At 48.5% G+C, this 24,168-nt stretch overlaps 2 protein-coding genes across 4 annotated transcripts in view; one reads left to right on the forward strand and one right to left on the reverse strand.

The window, feature by feature from the left end:
* The first annotated feature begins 572 nt into the window (after positions 1–572).
* On the forward strand, positions 573–2,160 carry Map1lc3a (microtubule associated protein 1 light chain 3 alpha). Its single transcript, XM_046433316.1, has 5 exons — positions 573–785; positions 1,082–1,137; positions 1,215–1,321; positions 1,563–1,732; positions 1,992–2,160. Exons 1-4 carry the CDS (start codon positions 746–748, stop codon positions 1,723–1,725), a joined length of 366 nt encoding a protein of 121 aa, XP_046289272.1. The 5' UTR covers positions 573–745; the 3' UTR covers positions 1,726–1,732; positions 1,992–2,160.
* Positions 2,161–2,360: 200 nt separating this feature from the next.
* Positions 2,361–24,168, reverse strand: part of Pigu (phosphatidylinositol glycan anchor biosynthesis class U) — a 90,929-nt gene continuing 69,121 nt past the window's right edge. For 2 of the 3 annotated variants that reach the window (XM_046433315.2, XM_058575453.1), the window contains 3 exons: positions 23,110–23,234; positions 16,537–16,679; positions 2,361–2,795 (listed from right to left, as the gene is read on the reverse strand). In XM_046433315.2, coding sequence (XP_046289271.1) covers positions 2,682–2,795; positions 16,537–16,679; positions 23,110–23,234 — 382 coding nt within the window. In that variant the 3' untranslated portion in view covers positions 2,361–2,681. Of the gene's footprint in view, positions 2,796–5,979; positions 6,007–16,536; positions 16,680–23,109; positions 23,235–24,168 lie in introns of those variants that run through there. The other variant, XM_058575454.1, reaches the window with a different exon arrangement.

Consider the following 24,168-nt stretch of genomic DNA (forward strand, 5'->3'; position numbering starts at 1 on the left):
GGGACCTCCTTTTTAATCCTGCCACTTCTCTTGCTTATTCTCCATCACCTTTCCTCTCTGGAGAAGTGGATCTGGCCTCCAGTTCAGTGATTCTTCTCTTCTGCCGTGTTGGATCCACTTTCTTACTTCACTCCTTGAGATGTGGATTTCTATGGCTCTATTCTAGAATTCTTTTAAAGCCTGGTGTTCTTTTCTGGAGTCCTGCTCTTTCTGCAGGTCTACTGCCCCTTTTCGTTCCCTATTGCTAAGCTTGGTGAAGGTGAAGGGTAGCTGGTGAAGGTGAAGGCTGCTGAGGCCCACTCCAGGATCTCAGAGGCCCAGAAAAGAATTCGGTGGGAGGCAGAAAGCAGCTCCTCGCGCGCTCCGCTGCGGGGCTCACTTCAGTTTGGGCCAGGGTAGCTGCTCGCGCCGGCCGTGACGTCACGGGACTGTGACGCGCCCTGGAGATCCGCCCCTTCGCGTCCCGCGCCGAGAATCCAGGCTCTCTGCGCCGTGACGTCACGGATCCGGGCGGGCGGGTTTTGCGTCGGCCCAATGGGAGCTGCGCGCCGGCCTCCCCTTTAAGGAATGTTGTGACCTGACGTCACCCGGGCGAGTTACCTCCCGCAGCCGCCGCCGCCGGGCTCAGCGCGAGCCCCGGAGCCCTTGAGCGCGAGCCCCGGAGCCCCCGGAGCCCCGAACCGCAGCCACATCCCTAAGCAGAGCGCCCCGGATCTCCAGCTGCGCGCCCCGCCGGGCCCGCGCGATGCCCTCGGACCGGCCTTTCAAGCAGCGGCGGAGCTTCGGTGAGGCCCTGTGGGCGACCTGTGAGGGGGGAAGGCGGCCGGCCCAACCGACCCCGACTGCCGCAGGTGACGTCAGCCCCGTGACGTCAGGCTCTGGCTAGACCCCGGGTTGGGAGGTCACTCTGCCGGGCGGGAGTGCCTCTCTACCCCGCGAGTCCCTTGCCACGGGGCTGCGGGGCCGACGGCCCCGGGGGAGGGTGCTGGGGCGGGCCCGGAGCCGCCCCTTGGGGACCGACGGGGCGGAGCCGCGAGGAGGGCCTAGGCCCGTCCGGCCTCACGCTGACCGCCGTCCGCAGCCGACCGCTGTAAGGAGGTGCAGCAGATCCGCGACCAGCACCCCAGCAAGATCCCGGTGAGTCCCGCGCCCCCGGCCCCGCCCCGCCCAAGCCCCGCCCCGGGCTCACGCGTCCCCGCCCGCCCCACCCCCAGGTGATCATTGAGCGCTACAAGGGAGAGAAGCAGCTGCCTGTCCTGGACAAGACCAAGTTCCTGGTCCCAGACCATGTCAACATGAGCGAGTTGGTCAAGATCATCCGGTGTGTGGGCAGCGGCCAGAAGGGCACTTGCTTGGGGGCTCGGGGCTGGGCAGACCAGGGATATAAGTGGGGTCAGGGTCTCGGGCAGGGAGCTGGGCCCCTGCGCTGGAAAACTGGGAACGGTCAAGGTCGGCGCTAGGTGAAAGCCAGTAGGAGGGCCTGAATGGGTGGGAAGCTGGGGACTTGGATCATTGGAAAGAAAGGGTTTGGCCATCACAGGCATGCCCTCCTGCTCCCTCAGGCGCCGCCTGCAGCTGAACCCCACGCAGGCCTTCTTCCTGCTGGTGAACCAGCACAGCATGGTGAGCGTGTCCACACCCATCGCGGACATCTACGAGCAGGAGAAGGATGAGGATGGATTCCTCTACATGGTCTACGCCTCCCAGGAAACCTTCGGCTTCTGAGCCAGCAGTAGGGGGGAATGGCCTGGGAGTGGGGGGCCCGGGTCAGGCTCTGCCCAGGGAGCTCCTGACTCCTGAACTGAGCTGCCTCTGCCCCTGGGGGGCTGGGCAGGGGTGTGGCCCCTAGTTAGGGGGCACCAACCAGCTCTGCCCTGGGTAGGCTCAGGGCCAGTCATGTTAGGGTTGACCCCCTGGGTGCTGGCTGGGTTGGGGGAGGGTGGGGAGTGGCCCCCAGCACCCCTGCTGTGTGGTTTGTCTTTTTTTTTTAGGCCCCTGCCAGTCTGCCCACCTGCCCCTCACCCACTTGTGGCTCTGCCCCCCTGCCTGGACCTGTCCACCCCTGAAAGACTGGCCCTTGGCTCCCCCCATCTCCTCATGGTGTATGGATCTGTGGTCATTGTCCCTCTGCAGAATAAAGATTGCTCAGGCCTGCCTGGCCCTTTGCCTCCAGCTGTTTGCTTGGGATTAGGGAGGGCTGCTGGGTGGCACACCAATCAGCCCCCAGGCACACTTGTGCTCTGTGGACTTCCTGTTTCTTTTAGAAGCCCACACCTGTATGTAGTGCTCCGCAGCAATATTAGAGGCCAACTCTCCCATCTCCTCACCTAAGTGTGATATGGATGTGGTCCCAGGGTAAATATCTTTATAACAAAACATTTTATTTATTAAGTAGCCACAACCTATCAAGCACTGCTCACCTTTTTCCCCCTTCCTGCCTGGGAGGGGACTCCTTGGTGTGCAGGGCCACAAAGTAGGGGTCCAAGTGGGGATACTTCCAGCTGTTCCCCACAGGCCTTGCTGCCAGCCATGGGCCCTCTTTGATGCCAGTGATTTGGGTCCCTGGACTCGAACCTCTTTTGCTAGAGGACTTGCCTGCTGGCACCTCTGGATATGGAGCCTGGCCCAGCTTCTGGCCCTTTCTTGTTGAAGTCTCTGTGCAGCACTGTGCCCCACCAGGCCTACTTGAGCACAAGCATGGCCTCTGTGCCGTCCTTGGCCGTCAAGTAGAGACCGTGTGTGAGGTAGTACTCCCGCCGCAGGAAGGCATAGAAGTAATCAGAAATGAGCAGGATCTGGGAGGAGAAAGAGGGTGTGACAAGCTGTGGGACATCTCCCTGAATCAGGGCTCCTGTGGGGTTGAACAGCTGTTGAGAGACATGGGAGCACCTGCCTGGCATTTCCTGTCAAAATCCCAGCCTGTCCCTGGACCAAGAACCAAGGCCCTGCCTAGGGAAGCCACACTTGACCTGAAAGATCTTTCTGGGCCCCTCAGCAATTGTGTATACTCTGCTACCTGCTCCCCTTCCAGTTCATCCCTCTATCCCAAAATTTGGCCTCTAGATTCCAGACCAGTATATATGAAACCAGTGGCCCCCTCTTGGTGCCCACAGGTACATTCACCCCACCAGGTCCCCATCACACTCCTCACATTCCCTGGGCAAACCTGCTCCTCCTACTGGGTACCTGTGTCTCCATCCCCCAATCCAGGAGTTCAGGCCACAAATTCACTTGGCACTTCTCCCATACGCCAAGACACCAAGGCCTGACAGTTCTACCTCCTGCACCTTAGATCCACCATTCTTATCCATCCTCACAGCCACTACCCTGGACAAGGCATCTGTCAGTCATCTCCTAGACATCAACAAAGCCTTGTCCCTGGATTCCCTGCTGCCTAACCTGTCTTCGTACTGTGCTCCCTGGCAGCCAGAGGGAACTTTGGAAAACACAAATCTGATCATGTTACTGCCCAGCTTAAATTCCTCTAAAGGCTGCCCAGGCTTTTAAGTGAAGATCAGCCTCTGGGGCTCTGAGGTCTTATAGCCGGTCCCTTCCTGCACACATGCATCACCCTCTCCCTGTACCACCTCACTCCGCTGCAGGATCTTTGCTGTTTAGAGGAAAGTGTTTCTCTCGCTTTCATCTAGTCAACAGCTATTTGCCCTTCAGGCCTCAGGAAGGGTCACTTACCCTTCAGATTAGGGCCTGGCCCCATTAACCTCTTATTTGCTAGCACAAATCACTCAAATTGCAATTTACATTCAGCTGTTTGACTAGCTCCATCAGGACAAGGCCCCGAGTGGTTGTGCTACTAAAATCTCTGTGCCCAGCTCAGTTTCCATATTGGGCCACAGAATCAAAAGCAGTACAGCAGCTTAGCCCACTGTGGCCCTCAACAAGGCCCAGAGAAGAACAAAGATTTACCAAGCTCCCTGCACACTAGACCGTGAAGTCTTCTAATTCCATTCAGCCCAAGCTGCCCAGGACCTTGGTACCCCTGGAGTTTTGAAGGATGAGGGAATAAGGGCTCACTGCTGTGGACACTGTGGTTCTCAGGTACTTAGAGGCCTTTCAGAAAGTCAATATCAATTGCTTCTTGGCACAGACAGACAGACTGAGGTCTGGAACAAGGAAGGCATTTGGCCAGGATCCTGAGGCAAGTCATAGTTTGAGCTGAGCCTGGTATCTAGGCCTCAAGACCTGAGAACACTGTCCTGGGCAGCTTCGCATTTACCTGAAGATAACTCGGGAACAGCTAAGGAGAGCTGGGAGAGGCTGATAGCACTGAGTCTCTGGACTGTACTACTATCCCATCACCTCAGGAACTCCCTGGAAAGATTTAAAATCCCCATTAATGGGGAAATTGAAACTCTGGGGGGTTCAAACAGTTGGCCTAAGGGTACACCTGGAGAGCTGAACTAGTGTCCATGTGCCTGGGCCCAGTCTACCAAACGGATCAGCCGAGCAGACATGCCAGGCAGTGAGGACTTGCCCACAGCTACCCAGCTCAGTGATAGCAGCAATGACTACAGCAAAGGCCAACATCATACTTTGGGGTCTCCTTTCTCACCCAGGCCCCAAGATGCCCTGCCTGGGAAAGGGGAGCCTGATCTCTAAGCCAGCTAGATAAGAGGCAGATGCAAATAATTCACAACCAACCAACAACAACAACAACAAAAAACCCTCAAGTGTCACAAAATTAACTGGCTAAGGCAAAGTATGGTCAAACCATTAGGTAATTAGGCTGACACATGAAACAGCTATTTTTGCAGATTAAAAATGTTTGAATATTGGCAATTTCATATCCTATAATGTAACATAAAATTGGAGGACAAAAAATACAAATAGTAGAGTAAGCATTACTATTCAAAAGTACTAGAACAAGTTAAAGACCTTACCAAGCTACTTCTTCCTTATGACCTTAACTTTATAAACTATGTACATGTATTTCCTTGATTAAAAAAAAAAAAAAATCAGCCAGTTGGCACAGTGGTACAAGCCTGTAATCCCAGTGGCTTGGGAGGCTGAAGTAGGAGGATTGTGAGTTCCAAGCCAACCTCAGCAGAAGTGAGACACCAAGTAACTCAAGGAGGCCCTGTCTCTAAATAAAAAACAAAATAGGGCTGGGGATGTGACTCAGTGGTTGTGTGCCCCTGAGTTCAATCCCTGGTACCAAAAAAAAAAAAAAAAAAAAAAAATCGAAAAAAATAATCAGCCAATAAATGATTGAAACAACAGTTAGGGGAAAAGAAACAAGTATTCCCTTAAGAAAAATGCCAAACAATATATACAAAATAGCCCTCTAAGGGGTACAGCTTAGTTCTTGCCCACTCCCCTGCCCCCAGGGTGGGCTAGACTTAGGGACTCTTTCCTGCTTGGGAGCAAAGAAAGGGAAAAGGGTCATTCTTCAGTGGAGAAACCTGGCAAACACCACCTTAACCAAGTGCTGAAGGTTGACATCAGCTTGAGGTCACAGGGCTACCCTGTACCCCACGGGATGCAAGGATGCCTTGCCCATTCTTTCCAAAAATCCAAACCCCGGTCTAATTAACCTCAGACGAACCTAACCTGAGGGAACATTCCACGAGATACCTGGCCGTGCTCCTCAAGACTATCAAGGTCATGAAAAATAAGGAACTCCTCATAAGGAACAAGTGAGGAACAGAGCAGAGGAGGACCCCAGAGAGAAATGGCCTCAAGTGCAGTGTACCTCCCTGGCTTGCATCCTTGGATTAGAAGCAGACAAAAGTGGAAAAGTCCCAATCAATCCTGGTAATATCCCAGGATAGGTTTTTTTTTTTTTTTTCCCCTGGAGATTAAACTCAGGTGCACTCTACTGATGAGCCATATCTCAGGCCCTTTTTATTTTTAAATTTGAGTCAGAATCTCTTTGCTTAGGGCCTCACTAAGTTGCTCAGGCTGGCTTTGAATTGCCATCCTCCTGCCCAGCCTCCTGAGTCCCTGGGAATAGAAGCATGCACCACCATGCCCACTCTAGAGTAAGTTCTTATTTTGACAAACATACCATGTCATTTAAGATGTTTTGTTTGTTTGTTTGTTTGTTTTAAAGATAGAGTGAGAGAGGGAGGGAGGGGGGGAGAGAGAGAGAGAGAGAGAGAGAATTTTTAATATTTATTTTTTAGTTTTCGGCGGACACAACATCTTTGTTTGTATGTGGTGCTGAGGATCGAACCCGGGCCGCACGCATGCCAGGCGAGCGCGCTACCCTTGAGCCACATCCCCAGCCCCTCATTTAAGATGTTAACAACAGAGGAAAGTAGCATGATGCATGGCTGACCTCTCTGTACTTTTTGCAACTTTCCTATGACTCTAAAATGATTCTAAAATAAAAAAAGTTTATCTAAAGACACAATAAACTATTGTTACATTTAACAACGTAGATGAACCTTAAAAATATCCTGGTAAGTGAAAGGCAGCTTTGGCAAATGCACATATAATATTTGCATTTTTTACTGTATGTCAATTCTTCATAAGCAAAATGTAAATTATAAATACTGAACTCTAGTTAATGATATACATGCTGACATTCAGTAGCAAATATACTGATGTCTGAACTCCAATTTGAAATAAAGTTAAAAATTAAGATGGGTTCAAAGCCAGCTTCAGCAATGGCAAGGCTCTAAGCAACTCAGTGAGACCCTGTCTCTAATAAAATACAAAATAGGGGCTGGGGATGAGGCTCAGTGGCCAAGTGCCCCTGAGTTCAAATCCCTGGTACCCACTCCCCAAAAAATAAGATGGGTTGAGGGTTGAATATTGTGACTGAGCAAGAATATCAGCATGTTATCGGTGGAGCCCTTGGGCACAGAATGACCCTTTTCCCTTTCCTTGCTCCCAAGCAAGAAAGAGTCCCTAAGTCTAGCCCACCCTGGGGGACAGGGGAGTGGGCAAGAACTAAGCTGCACCCCTTAGAGGGCTATTCTGCGTATACTGTTTGGCATTTTTTTGAAGGGAATACTTATTTCCTGGTAATGTCCCAGGATGGGCTGTCCTCAGTGTCATCAGTCCTAGGTGGGTGCCCTGCATCCAGGGAGAGGATGCCAGGCTGGCCTGGAGTTTGGCTCTTTTGAGGGGAAACCTGGGGCTGCTGGCAGGCTGGCTAAGACAACCTCTTTTGACTGTGAGGAAATGGGATTTCCCAGAGACCCTGCAAATCAGCCTACATTGCAACTGCAGATCCACAGCCGCTTTGCCCATTCTGAGCATAGCCAAGGTGGGTAAGGGGCAGCAGAAACAGCATGGGTCCGTAAGTGGCTATATGACTCCAGTGAGTCACTTCCTTTTCCTAAACTTCATTTCCCTCATCTGTGAAACATGAGCATTGTGTGTTTACTGCACACAATGGTGGGCTATCTGTCCCTCCGTGCTTTCAGATGCCTGAAGTCTGTTCCTGGAAGCTACCCCACCTGTAGTGGCTGAGGGCCCTGCCTCTTCCTCCCATCAGTCCCCAGGACCACACACACTTCCTAAGCAGCTCCAGTTTCCCACCACAGCCACCTCTGCAGGGAGGCCTCATCTCCCCAGACCCAGAGGGATTCTCTCTCTCTCACACACACGCATGCATACACATGCACACACACACACACACACACACACAAGCTCTGCATTGGCCAGCTCAGTGGCAGTTGCTGCCCTCTGAACCATGCCTACCTACCCCATAAGCCCTGATGCTCCTGCTTGTCCCCAAGAGGCATCACCAGAAGACTTCCCTAACTCCATGCTTTGTTATGTGACCAAATGGGATGGCATCTGCTCCACCTCTGGGGCCCCAGAACTGGCACAGGACTGAAGTTCTCTGGCACCATGTGCTGGTCTCAGCACTGCCCTCCAGGGACAGCTCAGTCAAACCACAGTCCTTGCACTGGCAGCCATGAGGGCTCCAGGCTGCTCCACTTTGGGGTACGGTGGCCAGGGACAGAGCGGGCCAAACCTGAAGTGGAATGAGACCGTCAAAACATGCTCCACTACATGGTGAGAGAAGGGGAATAAACAGTTTCTCAGAATATGCTCTGAGCTCAGCCCTTTAACAACAAAAACATACTCAATGGACAGTGGCAACCACAAGAGTCCCCAGGAATGATGTGTCTCCCACAGAAGCAAGAGATCTGAGGAACCAAGACATGCCTGGGTGACTAAATGTGATGACATTCCCATCTGGGGTCTCTAATCCCCAAGCCAGGCTTAGTCACGGGTCCTATCCAGGCCACGTGGCAGTTAAGTGAAGAACCAGGCTACTCTGCCATTCCCGCCAGTCCGAGGCCAAACCCGAGTTTTCCCATTTCCCCACAGCCCCCCGGCTCTCCACCCATCAGGCAGCTCTCCTAGTTTACACTCTGTCATTCAGCCAGGAAGAAAGAGATTCTTTTTGGAAAAGGCAAAGAGGCAGTGGAGGTGGTTAATCCAGCGTGTCGGGACGGCAGCCTTGACCAAGCCTTGGGGCTGCAGCTTCCTGGAGAAGCTTTTGTGGTCAGCCTCTTCCTTCTGTTAGAGACGCTGACCTTCATGGGGACACTCACTGTTGCTACAGTTGGCAAAGTGCAGCCTCTGGCCACCTGCCTGGAGTCTAGGGAAGTGGGGGCCACAGTAGACTGGCGGCGACTGTGCAGCTGGATGGAGCTTTGGCATGACCAGCCAACTCAGCCCCGAAGGGGCACAGTGAGGGAGGGGATGGCAAAAAGCTCCTCCCTCCACTTGGACCTGTTTCAGCTACAAGGTCACCAGGCAGACTGCAGACTGGGGCCACAGCAGCAACTGACACTTATGTGGCCCTTTCCAATTCTCAAAAGATTTCCCATCCAACTCCATAGAGCCCTCACAACCTCCCTTCCAGGTGAGGAAACCAAGGCTACCACCACCTCTTACCAGACTACAGCAGCCTCCTCTGACACCCTGGATTCTTGGCTCCACCCCTCACCTCTGACCTCCTTTCAGAGTGGGGTTTTTAAACCAGGAACCTAATCATATTTGTCCTGAACATAAAACCAAAGGCTCAGTGCAGGCCTCAGTATAGGCCCCCAGGGTCACTGCCCTGAAATGTTCTGGTTTCTTATCAAGTGATGTGGCCAGTCCTACACAGCCTCTGGCAGCACACAGCGTCCCTCCCTCCCTCCTTCTCTCTCCTCCAGGTCTTCCCTACCTGGAACCTGGTTAGATGCCACTAGTCCCTCAGGACCCCCTTAGAAATGACCTCCCCAAGAAGCTTCCTCATCCCCAGCTGTGAGCCCCCAGCCATGCTGACCTCCACACTGCCCTGTCTTGCCTCTTTTTCTTTCTGTCCACAGACTGTGCTCCTTGGAAACAGGGCTGTATCTCATCCACCCTTAGCAGAGTGCTTGGCTCATAGGAGGTAATAAATATTTGTAATAAATAAATTAGCCTCCAAGGAGCTATGTGACTTGCCTAAGGCCAGTGAGCCAGGAGAGACGGAGCTGGGAGTCACTGCGGCACTGGGACTTCCAAAGCCCAGGTCTTCCTGCTGGCTGTGCCCGCTGTGCTCAGCCTGGCCTTTTCTTATCACTCTGGCTGTAGGGAAGGACAGCCGAGGAGGGCCTGTGAGAGAAAAGCTTGGGATGCTTGTATTGGAGGGACAAAGGAACAAACTAAGACACTGACAAACTGCTACCAGTCAAAGACACAAAGTGAAAACCGTGCCCGCTGAGGAGGACAAGGGCTGTCAGGAGATGCTGATCTTCCCCACACACCTAGCATCCTACAGGCGGGGCCATGTACAGCCCCCAGGAAGAAACCTGAAATGGGGACTATACACTGTCCAGCCATGGATGATCCACTTAACATGTCTCCTAACATTTCTTCACTGGTCCCATTCCCAGAATGGCACCACAGGCCAACTGAGATATGATTCTAGAAGGCAGGTCAGGTTTCATTTGTGCTGGAAGGTTGGTACCCAGGTCTCAGGGCTCCAGGCATCCCCAGCAGCAGAAAGCAGACGGCCAAGTCAGGGTCAGCCTAGTATCTGCAGGGTCTGTCAGGCAGGGAAGGGTTGGGGCTAGTCCCTCATGACAAACTGCTTGTAGAACAACGTTCCAGATTTCCACACCCTGCCTGGCAGGGCAGATGTAGGATGGGCAAGGAATCTAGTTTGGACACAGACATAGCCATCAGGATAAATGGGGAAGGGGACCTGGCTCGAAACCTCGTGGAATCCAGTAGGACAGGCACAGGCCTGGCCCTGATGGAAACACAGGCTGGAACTGGGAGGTTAGTGTGCAGAGCACCACGTGTGATCACTGCGCATAGAATATGGCTTTTGACCCCCGCTCCTACCATTCAGGGTATTGACAATTCATCACTGAATGTCTCTCCTTGGTGCTGGCGATATGCTGGCAGTACAAGCCACGAACCAAATGGACACAGGGCCTGTCCTACTAGAACCTGCAGTTTACTAAGAGGATGTGATAAACAAGACCACGAACAATACACCCCTTTCCAGTTCTGTGGCTCAGGCTGAGTCTCACCCTCCCAAGCCTCAGCTTCCTCATTTGTGTCATGAGATGCAAAGAGTGCTTCACTCAAAGGGCTATAATGAAGATTAAAGGGACTCCTTGTAACAAGAAAAAAAGGGAAACAAACCTAAGGGGCTGTCAGAGGGGAGCAGTTAGATGGCATGACATGGTGAGCTCACACAGCACGACTGCAGGACTTCAGCAAAGCAGAGGCTCTGCTCATCCGTGAGCAAGGGAAGATGACCCAGGCATTTTATTAAAAGAAAGAAAAGGTCCTACATTCATCATGATGCTACTGACACTCAAACACACACTCTTTCTCCAGGAGCACATGAGTATTTTTACAAGTGCACAGAGAAGGTCCAGGAGGCCCCGTGAGCACATGATTCAGAAGATTAAAGGGATCAGATGGGGCCAAACTGTAGTAAACCCTCCTTAAACATGAGCCCCTATTAATTATAACTTTAAGGGAAGATTTCCTTATGTTCCCTGTTTCTAAATTTATTTAAGGTGACTGGAACACTTGACTGCATTCTTTCAAAAAGGCTAAATTTGGGGCTGGGGTTGTGGCTCAGCGGTAGAGCGCTTGTCTAGCACGTGTGAGGCCCTCGGTTCGATCCTCAGCACCATATAAAAATAAATAAACAAAATAAAGGTGTTGTGTACAACTAAAAAATAAATATTTAAATAAAAGGCTAAACTTAAGCAAGTTCATATTAAATCCTTGATCAATATTTTTCTTCCACTGTTCACTGACCCATACAAAAAAAGTTAAAAGAAAAAAAAAAAAAAAGAGGTGGGAGATTGTTTTCTCCTGGTTTATGGACTGGATGCTACTCCAAGTTCGCTCTGGGTATCTGAAGAGCATGCTACTTTTGCTATTTCCCCTGTCAACACATGATCAATGGCAGTAGGATCCACATGTTATGTTCAACCCACTAAACACCCTACAAAGTGAGGATTGTCACCCTGGATTTTAAGACTGGGAAACTAACCCAGAGAAGTTGAATCACTTGCTGAAGGTCACACAGTGAGGAAGTGGAGGAGGACCTCAAGCAATCACTCAATCTCAATCCTGGCTTCACTCTCACACTCATGCACACTTGTACACTTACACACACACACGCACACACAACACACACACACACACAGACACCCATGGATGGTTTACTGTTGTCATTTCCTGTTACTGACTCTGAGGTACAACAGTAATTAGCAAATGATATGTGCCACATCTAAAAAACATTAATGACCCCCAGGGGAGAGGACGAGGCCTCAGTCACTAGTATGCCTGCTGGTGTAGCTAATAATAAACACACAATTTATTCTCTAACAGGATATGTATAGCATTGACCAACTCAAAACAGGACTTTAGGCCAAAGTATTTGCTACATTCTACATAAATAAAGCTCCTAGGAGCTGGGTATGGTGCACACTACTCGGGTAATCCCAGCAACTCAGGAGGATGAGGCAGGAGGACCACAAGTTAAAGGCCAGCCTCAGCAACTTAGTTACACCCTGTCTCAAAAAAATTTTTAAAGGGGCTGGAGAGGTAGCATGGTGGTAAAGCGCCCCTGGGTTCAATTCCCAGTACCAAAACAAACAAACAAACAAATCTCCTGGTTTTTGGCAATGATGGTTCAGGTACTGCTTAAAATCTGTGGTTATCTGGTTCTCAGGACAGCTCTGACCTGACTTTCCCAGGAAGGGGAAAATGAGGCCAGAGGAATATAGGACGACTTCCCAGCCTGAAGAGTTCATAAGAGCAGGCTGTGGGACAAACAGATGTCCCCAAATGCCATACAACGGAATGGAACCACTGACTGGGTCACAAGGAAGCAGAACTGGGATTGGCTATGTAGTACACACACAGACTGGGTTCACAGAGGCCAAAAATCAGTGGAGACAGAACTCCTGATTCTTGCCAGGAGTGTGATTTGGCCCTCATGTCCCCTTCCATTCTTGCTCTACAAGTCTGAAAGGCCCAGCTCTTCTTATCCCTTGTCCCTTTGGCTTTCCCTGACCACTCAACATGAAAGCTTATTCTACACCTGCTGGATTCTTCTAGCAGTTACCCTGCACATCTGGTCAAGAATGACATGATATTTTTCTTAGCTGTTGGTTCATTTATTCATTCAACAAACACTTGCTAGCAAATGCTCCCTGCCAAGCATTGGTATGACAGGGAGGGGCACCCTGCAACGGGAGGACAGCCAGATCCTTGATGCTTGAAGCTCCCAGGCTAGTGGGGGCAAAAGAGAGCAGAACAAGTTACAGATGGACTTGTTAAGTTCTATGAAGGAAACAACTAGGGGCTGAGAAAGACAACAGGGCAGGAGGACTTCACGGAAGGCTTCTGTGAGGTGACACTAAACTTTTTTTTTTTCGGGGAGGGGAGCAGTGAGCCCCCTGAGCCACATCCCCAGCCCTTTTTTTATATTTTATTTAGGGTCTCACTGAGTAGCTTAGGACCTCATTAAGTTGCTGAGCCTGGCTTTGAACCTGTGATCCTCCAGCCTCAGTCTCCTGAGCTGCTGGGACTTCAGGCATGTGCCACCACGCCCAGTGGTAACACTGGATTCTTAATAAAGTTGTAGATGTTCCATATTTGCATTTTGTGGCTCCAAGAGGCCTGAGGGGGGGGTAGTATAACCATCCTGATGGGGACTCTTCTACCTATCATCTGAGTGTCTGCCTGGTGAGCAAGAGCCCCATACCTGGCACTTCCCTTTAGTGATCTGGTAGCAGCAGCAACAAAGACAAGATCAGCAGCCCCTGGAAGCACTGACCCAACAGAGCTGTCTGTAGCTTGGACTCACAGAGCCCAGACTCTAGTAGACCAATGACACAGGTGTGCCTGAGGCCTTGGAGATCTGCAGGTTTAAAGGGAACCCGACCGCTGCTGGGACACCTATCAGTTGGTACAGCTTGTCAAAGGGCAACTTGGTGCTATCATCCAAAGACAGAAAATACATATGCCCTCTGACCCAGCTAATCCTACCACTTAAGAATCTATCCTAAAAAATACAGGCATGTGTGTATAAGACTATATGGAGGCACTGGGCATGGTGGTACATGCCTATAATCAGAGCAACTTGGGAGGCTAAAGCAAGAGGATTGCAAATTCGAGGTCAGCCTCAGTAACTTAATGAGGCCCGGTCTCAAAATAAATAAAAAGGGTTGGAGACATAACTTTGTGGTAAAGCACCCCTGGGTATGGAAAAAAAAAAAAGAAAGAAGAAGAGAGAGAGAGAGAGAGAGAGAGAGAGAGAGAGAGAGAGAGAGAGAGAAAGAATATGTGGCAGCATATGCAAGGCTCTTCCATTTCAAGTAGCAAAATAACGAAGCAATGTCAACATCCTCTGCAAGGGTTTACCTGTTCAAATAAATCATGGTACATCCTAACCATGGGATATGGAGACATTTAAAAACTGATCTCAAGTGGCTCAGCAGTAGCACAATTGTCTAGCATGTGTGAGGCACAGGGTTCGATTCTCAGCACCACATATTTAAAAAAAAAAAGTTCTATCAACAACTAAAAAAATAAAAATTAAAAAAAACTGATCTCAAGATGACAGCATTAGTGAAAAGAACTGCTCATAGAATAGGAGGCCATATAATTACATAAGTCAGAAAGTGCTTTAATGTATGCGTTCGTATAGCTATCAATAAATGCACAAAGTCTGCCAAGACACAAACTGAACTGACCCAAGGACCACATCTGTTTTCTGTGACAATGGATGTTAGGTGGCTTTTTCTTCTTCTTCTTCTTCTTTTTTTTTTAAGTTTTTTCTTTTTAGTTGTAGATGGACACAATACCTTTATTTTGTTTTTATTTTTATGGGGTGCTAGGGATCGAACTCAGGGCCTCACGCATGCTAGGCAAGCGCTCTGCCACTGAGCCACAACCCCAGCCCCTTTCTTTCTTTTTGGCAGTGTTAGGGATGGAACCCAGGGCCTCATACCCACTGTGGATTTTTACTTTTTTCTGTACTGGGATTGAACCTGGAGGTGCCTTACCACTGAGCTCTATTCTCAGCCTTTTTATTTTGAGATAGGGCCTCACTAATTAGCTGAGGCTGGCCTTGAACTTGCAATCCTCTTGCTTCAGTCTCCCAAGTTGCTGGGATTACAGGCATGCACTACCGTGCTTCACTACATTTTATTTTATTTTTGTGGTACTGGGGATGAATCCTAAGGCCTATTGAGCTATACCCTCCACCCTTTTTATTTTAAGACAGGGTCTTGCTAAGTTGCTGAAATTGGCCTCAAACTTGTCATCCTCAGGCCTCAGTCTCCCCAGTCACTGGGATTAGAGATGTGTGCCACCATGCCCAGTTGGATCACATTCAGCACATATCTTTACCTTTCATTCCACATTATTCCACTATTTTTGACTTCTTCCCCCCAACAATGATGAATTATTATTTGTGTGAAGTATTGCTTATGTGATTTAAAATGCATTTTAAAAAGATTTTTTAAAAACACAAGAAGCAATGCCAAGAATTCAGCTGGTTTTTCTCGGTAGTTCAGCTACTAAAGCACTTAATGCTTCTGCCCTTTGGTTTCCAGCACAGCCCAATCCTTCTTTTCCAATAATTCAGTTTCTCTAGCCTTCCATAGCATTTGACCACTTGTAAACATTCCCCTCACCATTCAGAGACCCTTCTCTGAAGAGACAGCCACAGGGGAGAAAGTTGTCACCTGGAAAGTTCCACAGATGCTTCATAATCACTGCAACCGAACTTCCTAACTAAAACTAGAGGCTCAAGTCAAGCCAACAGGCTGCGGACTATTTCTGTGGAACTCAGCAACTCTCCAGAGGCCCAGGGTAGGCCCAGCACCCTCATATCTAACCATGAGAATATGGGGAAAAGCAGGGGATTCCAGAGTGACAGAAGAGCCAGGGCAGCCTTCAGGATCCTTTAGATCTGAAGTTGAATCCTGCAGATTTCTGCATATGCGGGACATAAACAGAAGATGCTGCCTATTCACCACCAATAACTGCCACCCAGGCTTTACTTCTCCATCTCTTTCCCACTGTTCACAAACCAAGAGAAGTGGTTGGGCTGGACATAAATCCTCCAGAAAAGTCCATGCAGGAAACACCAGTCCCATCACCCATTCCTCTTCTGATAGCTAACCTTAGAGGCAAGAACTCCCTTGCATCATCAGCCTTTCCAGCCAGCCCTGCCTCCATCCTGACCACTATGAAGAGAAAATGCTTGGCTAGGGCAATGGCACTGAAATGGTACACCATCCTACTGATTCTCCTAAGAACTCAACAATGACCTGAAAGAGGGCAGCAGAGTGGACCAGGAAACCCCAGGAAGGGTGGATGACTTCAAGGGAGTAAAAATTGTATTTGCTAAAAATACAAATCTCTGACCTTTGTTTCTTAAACTGAATGAACACCTCTAGGAGTGGAACCAGAGAATTTGCTTTCTTTTAAAAGAACAATCAGAGCCATTTAACTGTGGCGGCTGCCCAGGGAATCTGCATTTTCAACAAGTTTCCCTGGGGAACACAGAGGAAGGGCTGAGCTCCTGCCCCCTCCCCACTACACTCAGCCACACAACTTGCACTAGACTTGCCCAATAGCCTGGCCATCCCATTCCACAGCCCCCTGCCTTTGCTCCTGTTGTCCTCAGAGACCAGAAAGCTTCTCCCCGCCTAACCTGATATACCCACTTCAGGGGCCACCCAGGCACCATTACAGAAAGAAGGTACCTCAGAAGTACCTGAATTTGGTTCTTGGCTCCTTCACTGACCTTGGGCAACAGACAATGTTCAGAAAGCCTCAGCTCCTCTTTTGTACACTAAAAATCACTAGCTGTTTCACAGGCTTGCTGTGAAGATTCCATGTGCCCAGAAACTGGGTGCCAGATTCCGAGTTACTTTGCTTTCATTTCCCTTCCCCTCTGTGAGCTACTGGAGGAGAAAACCATCCTTTCTTCATGTTTAAATCCCTAGGATGGGACACCTAGGACCTTGGTCAAATGCCTGAGTTTACAAAATGAAACCCTGATCCCATGCCGTCTTTGATTCTTACCTGACCAACGTTGAAGGTCAGTGTGATGGCATAAAAGAAATTAGAGTTGGCACTTCCTGCATAAATCCAGAGGTGCCACAGGACGGGGAAGAGCAGGGAACAGACGATGATGATGCAGGCAAGCACGAAAATATTCCGCAGGACTGCAAAGACAGATGGTCACAGTTAGCCCAGCACTCTCTCCAGCACTTTCTTCTTACTGGGGTAATCCCACAGGGCAGAGGCTAGGGAGGCTCCATGGTTCAAAGGCAGAGCACCACCAAAGGCACTGGGGTGGCCAAAAGGCAAACCTTAGGCCCCTGAATCAATGGTTCCCCACTCCCACAGCTGGCAGGAGCTCCTAAATTTGGAGTCCTTCTTCTCGTTGTGGTATTGACTGGCTGAAAACCAGCTACAGTTAGCGATGCCATGAATGCCTCTGGGCTCTACAGAGAAGCCATTCCAGGAAGACTCTGGCCCTCCAGTCCCAACCTCAGAGTGTCCAACCTCCCCTCACCCCACACAGATGCTGTCTGGTCATGTGGGATAATGGGATGGAGGGTGAACTACAGCACGAACCAGGCAGATTACAGCACAGAATGGGTCCCATGGTACCAGCCTGCCATCTTAGGAACAGGTTTTTCTTTCCCCTTAATCAGGTTCCTGCATTGCTCTTCCAATGTCCCTTCCTTTTCCTTAGATGATAACTTAAAAATCTTCCTTTGAAGCCCCCCCATCTCTGAATGATCACTCCCTTAGTCTGTTACACAGGGTTGTCCTTGAGCAGGCATGCAGAGTCCAGCTAGGTGGCTGGGTAGACTTGGCCTCTGGAGAGACCTGGGTTAAAATCCTGCAGTCATTTATTAGTAAGTCTCTCTAAGCCTCAGCGTGTAGATCTCTAAAATAGGGTTAAAATGCCTCCTTCATAGGGAATGTTCTGTGAATTAAATAAAATATGTAAAAAACCTGGCCCAGGTGTATATATCAGTTTTTTATTCCTGCTATAACAAATAATAGTGGTTCAAATAATACAACTTATTATCATACAGTTCTGGAAGTTAGAAATCCAGGATGGGCTCACAGGCTGCAATCAAGGTTTGGGCAGGGCTCTGTTCCCTCTGGAGGACCTGAGAGAGAACCCACCTGGCTTGCCTTTTCCTTTAGTCCCTGGCTCACAACCTCCTTGCAGCTTCAGAACCAGCAATGGTAGACTGAGGCTTTTTCACAGTGTGTCACTCTGACCTCCTCTTCCACTATTGTTGTTTTGGCACTGGGGATGGAACCCAGGGGCATTTAACCACTGAGCCACATCCTTAGCCATTTTTTGTATTTTATTTAGAGACAGGGTCTCACTGAATTGCTGAGGCTGGCTTTGAACTCAAGATCCTCCTGTCTCAGCCTACCAAGCTACTGGGATTACAGGTGTGCGCCACTACGCCCAGCTTCTGTTGTTTTTCAAACAAACTTTACTTTTTAGAGCCACAGAGCCATTTTAGGTTCATAACAAAACTGAGTAGAAGAGAAATTTCCCATATTGCCTGGCCACCACATAGCTCTTCTACTTTTGGGGATTCTTATGATAATACTGGGCCCACCAGATAATATTCCTTTAAGGTTCTTAATTTAAAGTCCCTTTTTGGGCTGGGGATGTGGCTCAAGCAGTAGCGCGCTCGCCTGGCATGCGTGCGGCCCGGGTTCGATCCTCAGCACCACATACAAACAAAGATGTTGTGTCCGCCGAGAACTAAAATAAATAAATAAATAAATATTTTTAAAAAATAAAAAAAAGTAAAGTCCCTTTTTGACTATTCAAGGTAACTTATTCATATGTTCTAGAAATTATGATGTGGATCTCTTTGGGAGTGATAAGGAGGGGAATTTTTCTGCCCACACATGGTATCCTTTTTTTCCTTTAATTCAATAGGGAGTATCCAACAGTAGCATTATATATTATTATTTCTCTTTATACCTTATTGTGTGTGTGTGCGTGTGTATGTATGTGTGTGTGTGTGTGTGTATTTTTTTTGGGGGGGGGGTACTGGGGATTGAATTCAGGGTTGCTTGACCATTGAGCTACATCCCTAGCTCTATTTTGTATTTTATTTATTTAAAAAAAATTTTTTAGTTGTAAATGGATCCTTTATTTTATTTATTTATTGATATGCACTGCTGAGGATCGAACCCAGGGCCTCATGCATGCCAGAAAAGTGATCTACCACTGAGCCACAACCACAGCCCCTTGTATTTTATTTAGAGACAAGGTCTCACTGAGTTCTTAGGGCCTCACTAAATTGCTGAGGCTGGCTTTGAACTTGCAATCCTCCTGTGTAAGCTTCCTGAGCTGCCAGGATTACAGATGTGTGCCACCACGCCCAGCTACTTTATTGTATTAAAAAAAAAAAAAAACAACTAGTAAATATTCTTTAAAATAAACTAATTAAAAGAATGTTTTTTTAGAAAGAACTCTGAACTGGGCCTGATTCCTAACAGGCACTTAATGAACATGAAGAAGATAGGGCACTCCCTAGGGCAGGGTGGAGAAGATAAGAGATCAGCCAAATATATCCCAAAGACCCACCCCTTGAACCAAAAAGCTCCCATCTCAGTTCCTATCTCCTTTCTGATTCTAATCTGCAGAAAATCCCTTCTCCAAGTCAGAGTTTTAGGAGATTCAAGGTATGGGGAAACTCCCAAAAGGTTAGGCTGCTTGTCTCAGTTGTACAATAACTGGGTAGAGATGCTGTACCAGAGCTTGTGTATTAGAAGGGGTTGGAATAATACAGATGAGAAGCAATTCAAGATGAAAAATGAAATTTCAGGGGAACCACACCAAGATGAAATTGGGAGTCTGTAAAGTGGGGCCCAGGCATCCACAGGAAATTTCATAGGCTTCCCAGCTGATTTCAATACACAGCCAAGTATGAGACCCTTGTCAGGAGTCTGCCACAGAGATGCCACTGATCAATGGAAGGGGGAATATAGTAGGGGATATATGTAGTTTAAAATTCTTTCTAAAGCCAAATGTTGTTAACATATAGTTCATTCTTTATCGGAAACAATAAGAGCCATTTTGTTCTTGATTTTAAAAAGTTCTTTCTTCTATGAAATGGGGGAAAATAGCTGGTAGTTGATTATTTTAATGCCTTCAGAAAAATAAAAGTTAGCAACTCTGGTCACCAGTTTTTTGAAATGTTGGTGGTCTGAAATCCCACAAAGTGGACACTGGCCTGGAGGGCCTGCAAGGTACTCTTTCCTAACCTGAAATTTCCATGATTTGGGGTTGTCAAAGCTGAGAGGCCAATGTCCTGACTCAGGCCTCCTGAGATCTCCCAGGGCAGCCTCTGCCGCATCTACTCTAAGGAGTGTGGAACCAGAGAAAAGGGATGTTTGTACTGAGCATTATTATTATTAAGCAATTTTATAACCTCAAGAAAGGAGAACAAATCAGCCTCCCCTCCTGTACTCCACCATCCTAATTTTCTTTCTTATCCCCTAAAATTATCTTACTGAAAAGAACATACATGGGGCTGGGGTTGTAGCTGAGCGGTAGAGCGCTCACCTAGCATGTGTGCGCCCTGGGTTCCATCCTCAGCACCACATAAAAATAAATAAAGGAAAAGAATATACATTATTCTCAAATAAAATTCTTGGGGACTGACAGCCCAGGTGGTCCTTGGTCCTATGCCTCCAGCCAAAACCTGAGGTTTCAGATGGGAAGGAGACTGAGCACACAGATGAGAAAGGCTCATATGCAGCTTCTGGGCTGCACAGAGACATTTCCATGTGCTTGGAGGACTGTTACCAGCACCCAGTTGGCTTCTGGCCTGTGGTGACCTTTGCAGGAACAGGGAGCTGCTACTCATTCTTGCTAGCTGCCAGGCCAGAAGATTAAAGCTATATGCCAGAGCAGATGGAACTGGGGACCTGAGGCACAGGACAGCTTGTTCCAGGCACCAGGAGGCGTCAGAGATGACCAGGACCTAACAAGATGAAAGGGCTCACCCTTCATCAGACCTGCTTGGCCAGATGGAGTCAGGTTCCCCACTGCATTCACAGGCAGCTTATCCAATCTCTGGCACCACTACTGGTGAACTTGAACTTCTGGCAAGTCACTTTCTCTCTTTGAGCCTCAGGCATTCAGAAACAAAATTTCGCTTCAAAAATTCAGTCCCATTAGGAGGGTCACAAGGGGATTAAGGGGCTTCAAAGGTCAAGGTGATGCTCCTTTCTTAACATGTGCTAGGTTAGGCACATGAACTTACTATGTAACTACTCTTTATAATTTGTATTTATCAATATTAGTTCATCTCAGTCTAATAGTTAATAAAAACAAGACAAACACATGCAGTCAACTCCAGCCCTCTGGTAGGTGGCTCTTCAGCTGGACCACTGCAGGCTGACATCGGCTCCACCAGCAGGCTGCTCCCTAACACTGCAAGTGTGCATCTGCCTGACTCATCCTGGCCCCAGGCTCCACAGAGGCCAGCATCCAGAGCCCTTCACTCAGGATAGGGCTCTGATCCTCTCTTCTCCACTGCGCAGTGATGTGATTTGGGGGCAGACATGTTAGCACTGGCAACCAGTATTTAAATTAGATTCCCAACAACATTAAATACATTGATTTAGGCCTTAAAATTTCTCAGTCTCTACTCAGAGGTCAGAGGTCCTTTAGCCCAGGGCTGAAGACATTCGTGGATGAGTATAATGAGTCATGGTTTCAAGTCCCAAACAGGTACTCCAAACATGAGTACTCCCTGCTGCAGGTGCAGTGAGTGAAATGTGGGGGTCACTGTTTTCTGTAGAAGCCTTGGACAAGCTGAGCCTGTAAACTCCTTACCCAACCAGCCAGCAACAGCATCTATTAAATCATTCAGGTTTTGGAAATCCCATCTTTCTTCTTTATGCCTCATCATCCCAGAAGGCATAAAACAGCTTATTTCAAGTTTTGAAAAAACAGGTTTATTTCAATGTCTCTGGCTACCAAGCCTGAAGCTCTAATAAGGGAATGTGGCGGGGTGTGTGTGTGTCCTATATGATTATCACTGATGTTGGTAACTGCAGTTCTATTAACATTTTCTTTCTCAAAACTTAAAACACCTCTGAAAGATACTGTCCATATTTGATGGAGGAAAAAAATTAGTTCAGAAAGGTTAAATGATTTACATGAAAACACATAGCCAGTAATGGGAAAGCCAGGATGTAGACTCAAGTCATCTATCCACAGACGAGTTCAGCAATGTGGTATTGAAGACACTATCTCTGTGGGACAGGCAGCTAAAGAAAATGATCTACTTTTGGGGAAAGACGACCATGTCCCCAAGATCTACCCTGTTATAGATGGGGCATGTCCCTATGTTTTGGTGGCCTTGTGATTTGTCACCGGCCACTCTGTCAAAGGGCCCCAAACTAATTCTAAGCTTGCTGGACTAGGTGATTCTTATCTGTGCAATGAGGATGTCACAGGCAGAAGATGCTGCTTCCTGTTCCCAGTCAGCCCAGAGTGGTCACAACCCCAGCAGGCCCTCACCTGCAGGCTTAGCCCGCCCACTCAGCTGTTTACCTCACTCCTACTGGCAGCTGGTCAGTTTCACTTCCTGGTTGACACCCAGACAAATCAAAACAACAAGGAAACTCACTTCCTTTGAAGCCTGCACCCAAGTTCATTCCTGACATTCTGTTGTGCACCCACAGAGGGTAAGGAAAGTTCAAGGGCTCCCTTCCCAGTTTTACTATAGAGAATCAGGAGGGTAACTGATACCACCTCCTTAGGGAGGCTTAAAAAGCCCTCTCCATACACATTTGCCAATACTTCTCTGTATCAGGTTTCCTCCTGGGTGCTGGAGACAGAGAGGCATCTGCCCTAAGGGAGCTCCCAAACATTGAAAAGAGAGGGTGAAGAGCCCAACTGAGGGGAGCACTGGAGCATTACAGCACTGCAGGCCTCGGGAACACACACAGGTCACCACTGAGCCATCTTCTGAGAAGGGGAGGAGTAAAGAATTGAGAAGGGTCTTCACAGGAGGCAGAAAATCTGGTGTCATCCAGCAGCTTTCTAGGAATCTCTGGATGCAGCACTGGATAATGGTTTAGAACTTGAGGCCAGAATTACACTATCCAATATGGCAACCTAGTCACATGTGGCTTCTTAAATTTGAATGTAAATTAAAGTCCTATAGGACAACATTGGGCAGGGACTCTGGATTCTAGTCCCAGCTTTTCCACTTAGTAATCATGTGATCTCACACAAGTGCCTCTACTATTCTGTACCTCAATTTTCTCATCAGCAAAATGGGGATACTTACCTCAAAGGCTGGTGTGAAGATATAATGAGCTTATGGATGTAACACTCTTTTAGAGTCACAGTGGCTAGGTTCTCAATAAGAGCTCTACAAATGGTGGTTATGTTTATTAACATCTCTGATCATGGTATAGGGTGCCAGGGTTGCCTGAGGCTGTAACCTCTCTCCCAGTGCTGTCTGCACCAGCAAGGGGCCCAGTAAATGCCTATCAATTCCTCTCTCCCTGGCATTTCATCCAGGAGCTAGAATGACACAAATCTGCCACCAGCAGATTGGAGTCAGTAGGAGTACTCACATCTGTAGAGGTGGTTCCACACAGGAAAGAAGGCCATGTAGAGCGCCACGTCCCCCACAGTTGGGTAGGACTTGAAGATGGAGATGATGGCAATCTGGATAAACATGAAGAAGATAGGGTGCTCCCTAGGGCAGGATGGAGAGGACAGAGATCAGCCAGGGACCAAGTTTATCCCAGAGACCCTAGACCCACCCCTTGAACCAAAAATGCTCCCAGAAGACTCTGGGCAGGGGCTGGATTGAATGGGCCAGACCCGGGTAGCACAGCAGAAAACTACAGGGACCCAAAAATGCCCAGAGGTGGTGAGGAAGGCCTGGCAAACATTAAGAACTAGTCCACAGAGACATTTCCCAACAATAGCCACCACTGCCTCTACCAGCTCCAGGCCTTCTCCCAGAAGCCAAGGAGGATGAAAACAAATGAAGTCAGCTCCTTATTAGCAGGCTTAAATGACTGCTTGTCAGGGTCATCAGGCACCCTCCCTTGCCAGAGGCTGCTGTGACAACAGGCCCCAGGGCAAGAAAGGCCTCCAAGATAATGCTCTGTTCAATGACAATATGGTCAGTGAGGTCAGTAGAGCCTCAGTGTCCAGAAAGATAACTGAAAGCTAGATGCAGTTTTTCAACAGCTCTGAAGGGCTGAAACTGGAGTTCTTGTTACCTTAAACTAATAACAGTTTAAACTGTGATTTCAAACTAGTAATAAGGGATGACAATGGTTACCATCTCCTGAAATCCGCACTATGTGCTCAAGTCTTCTGCATCACCTCAAGTGACCCTCACAAACTACAACCACCCCTCAAGATAGGCAGTCCTGTCCATTGGCCTTCACAGATGAGGAAATTGAGGTTCAGAGAAGTGAAGTGGTTGACCAAATATCAGTAAGTGATGAAGCTGTCTCCAGAGCTTCTAACCACCACCATGCTGTTCTTAGTGCTTCTGATGCCTCACAGCCCTGGTCAGGAGGTAGGGACAGAGTTCAACTTCCAGTGCTCCTCAAGAGCAGTCTAAGAGCTGAAGGGAAGTGAACAGAAGAGCCAGGTGGAAATCCTCCTCAGCA

Source organism: Marmota monax, unplaced genomic scaffold (genome assembly GCF_021218885.2).
Source record: "Marmota monax isolate L192 unplaced genomic scaffold, Marmota_monax_Labrador192_F-V1.1 WCK01_AAM20220418_F8-fsc00014, whole genome shotgun sequence".
NCBI classification, from domain to species: domain Eukaryota; kingdom Metazoa; phylum Chordata; class Mammalia; order Rodentia; family Sciuridae; genus Marmota; species Marmota monax.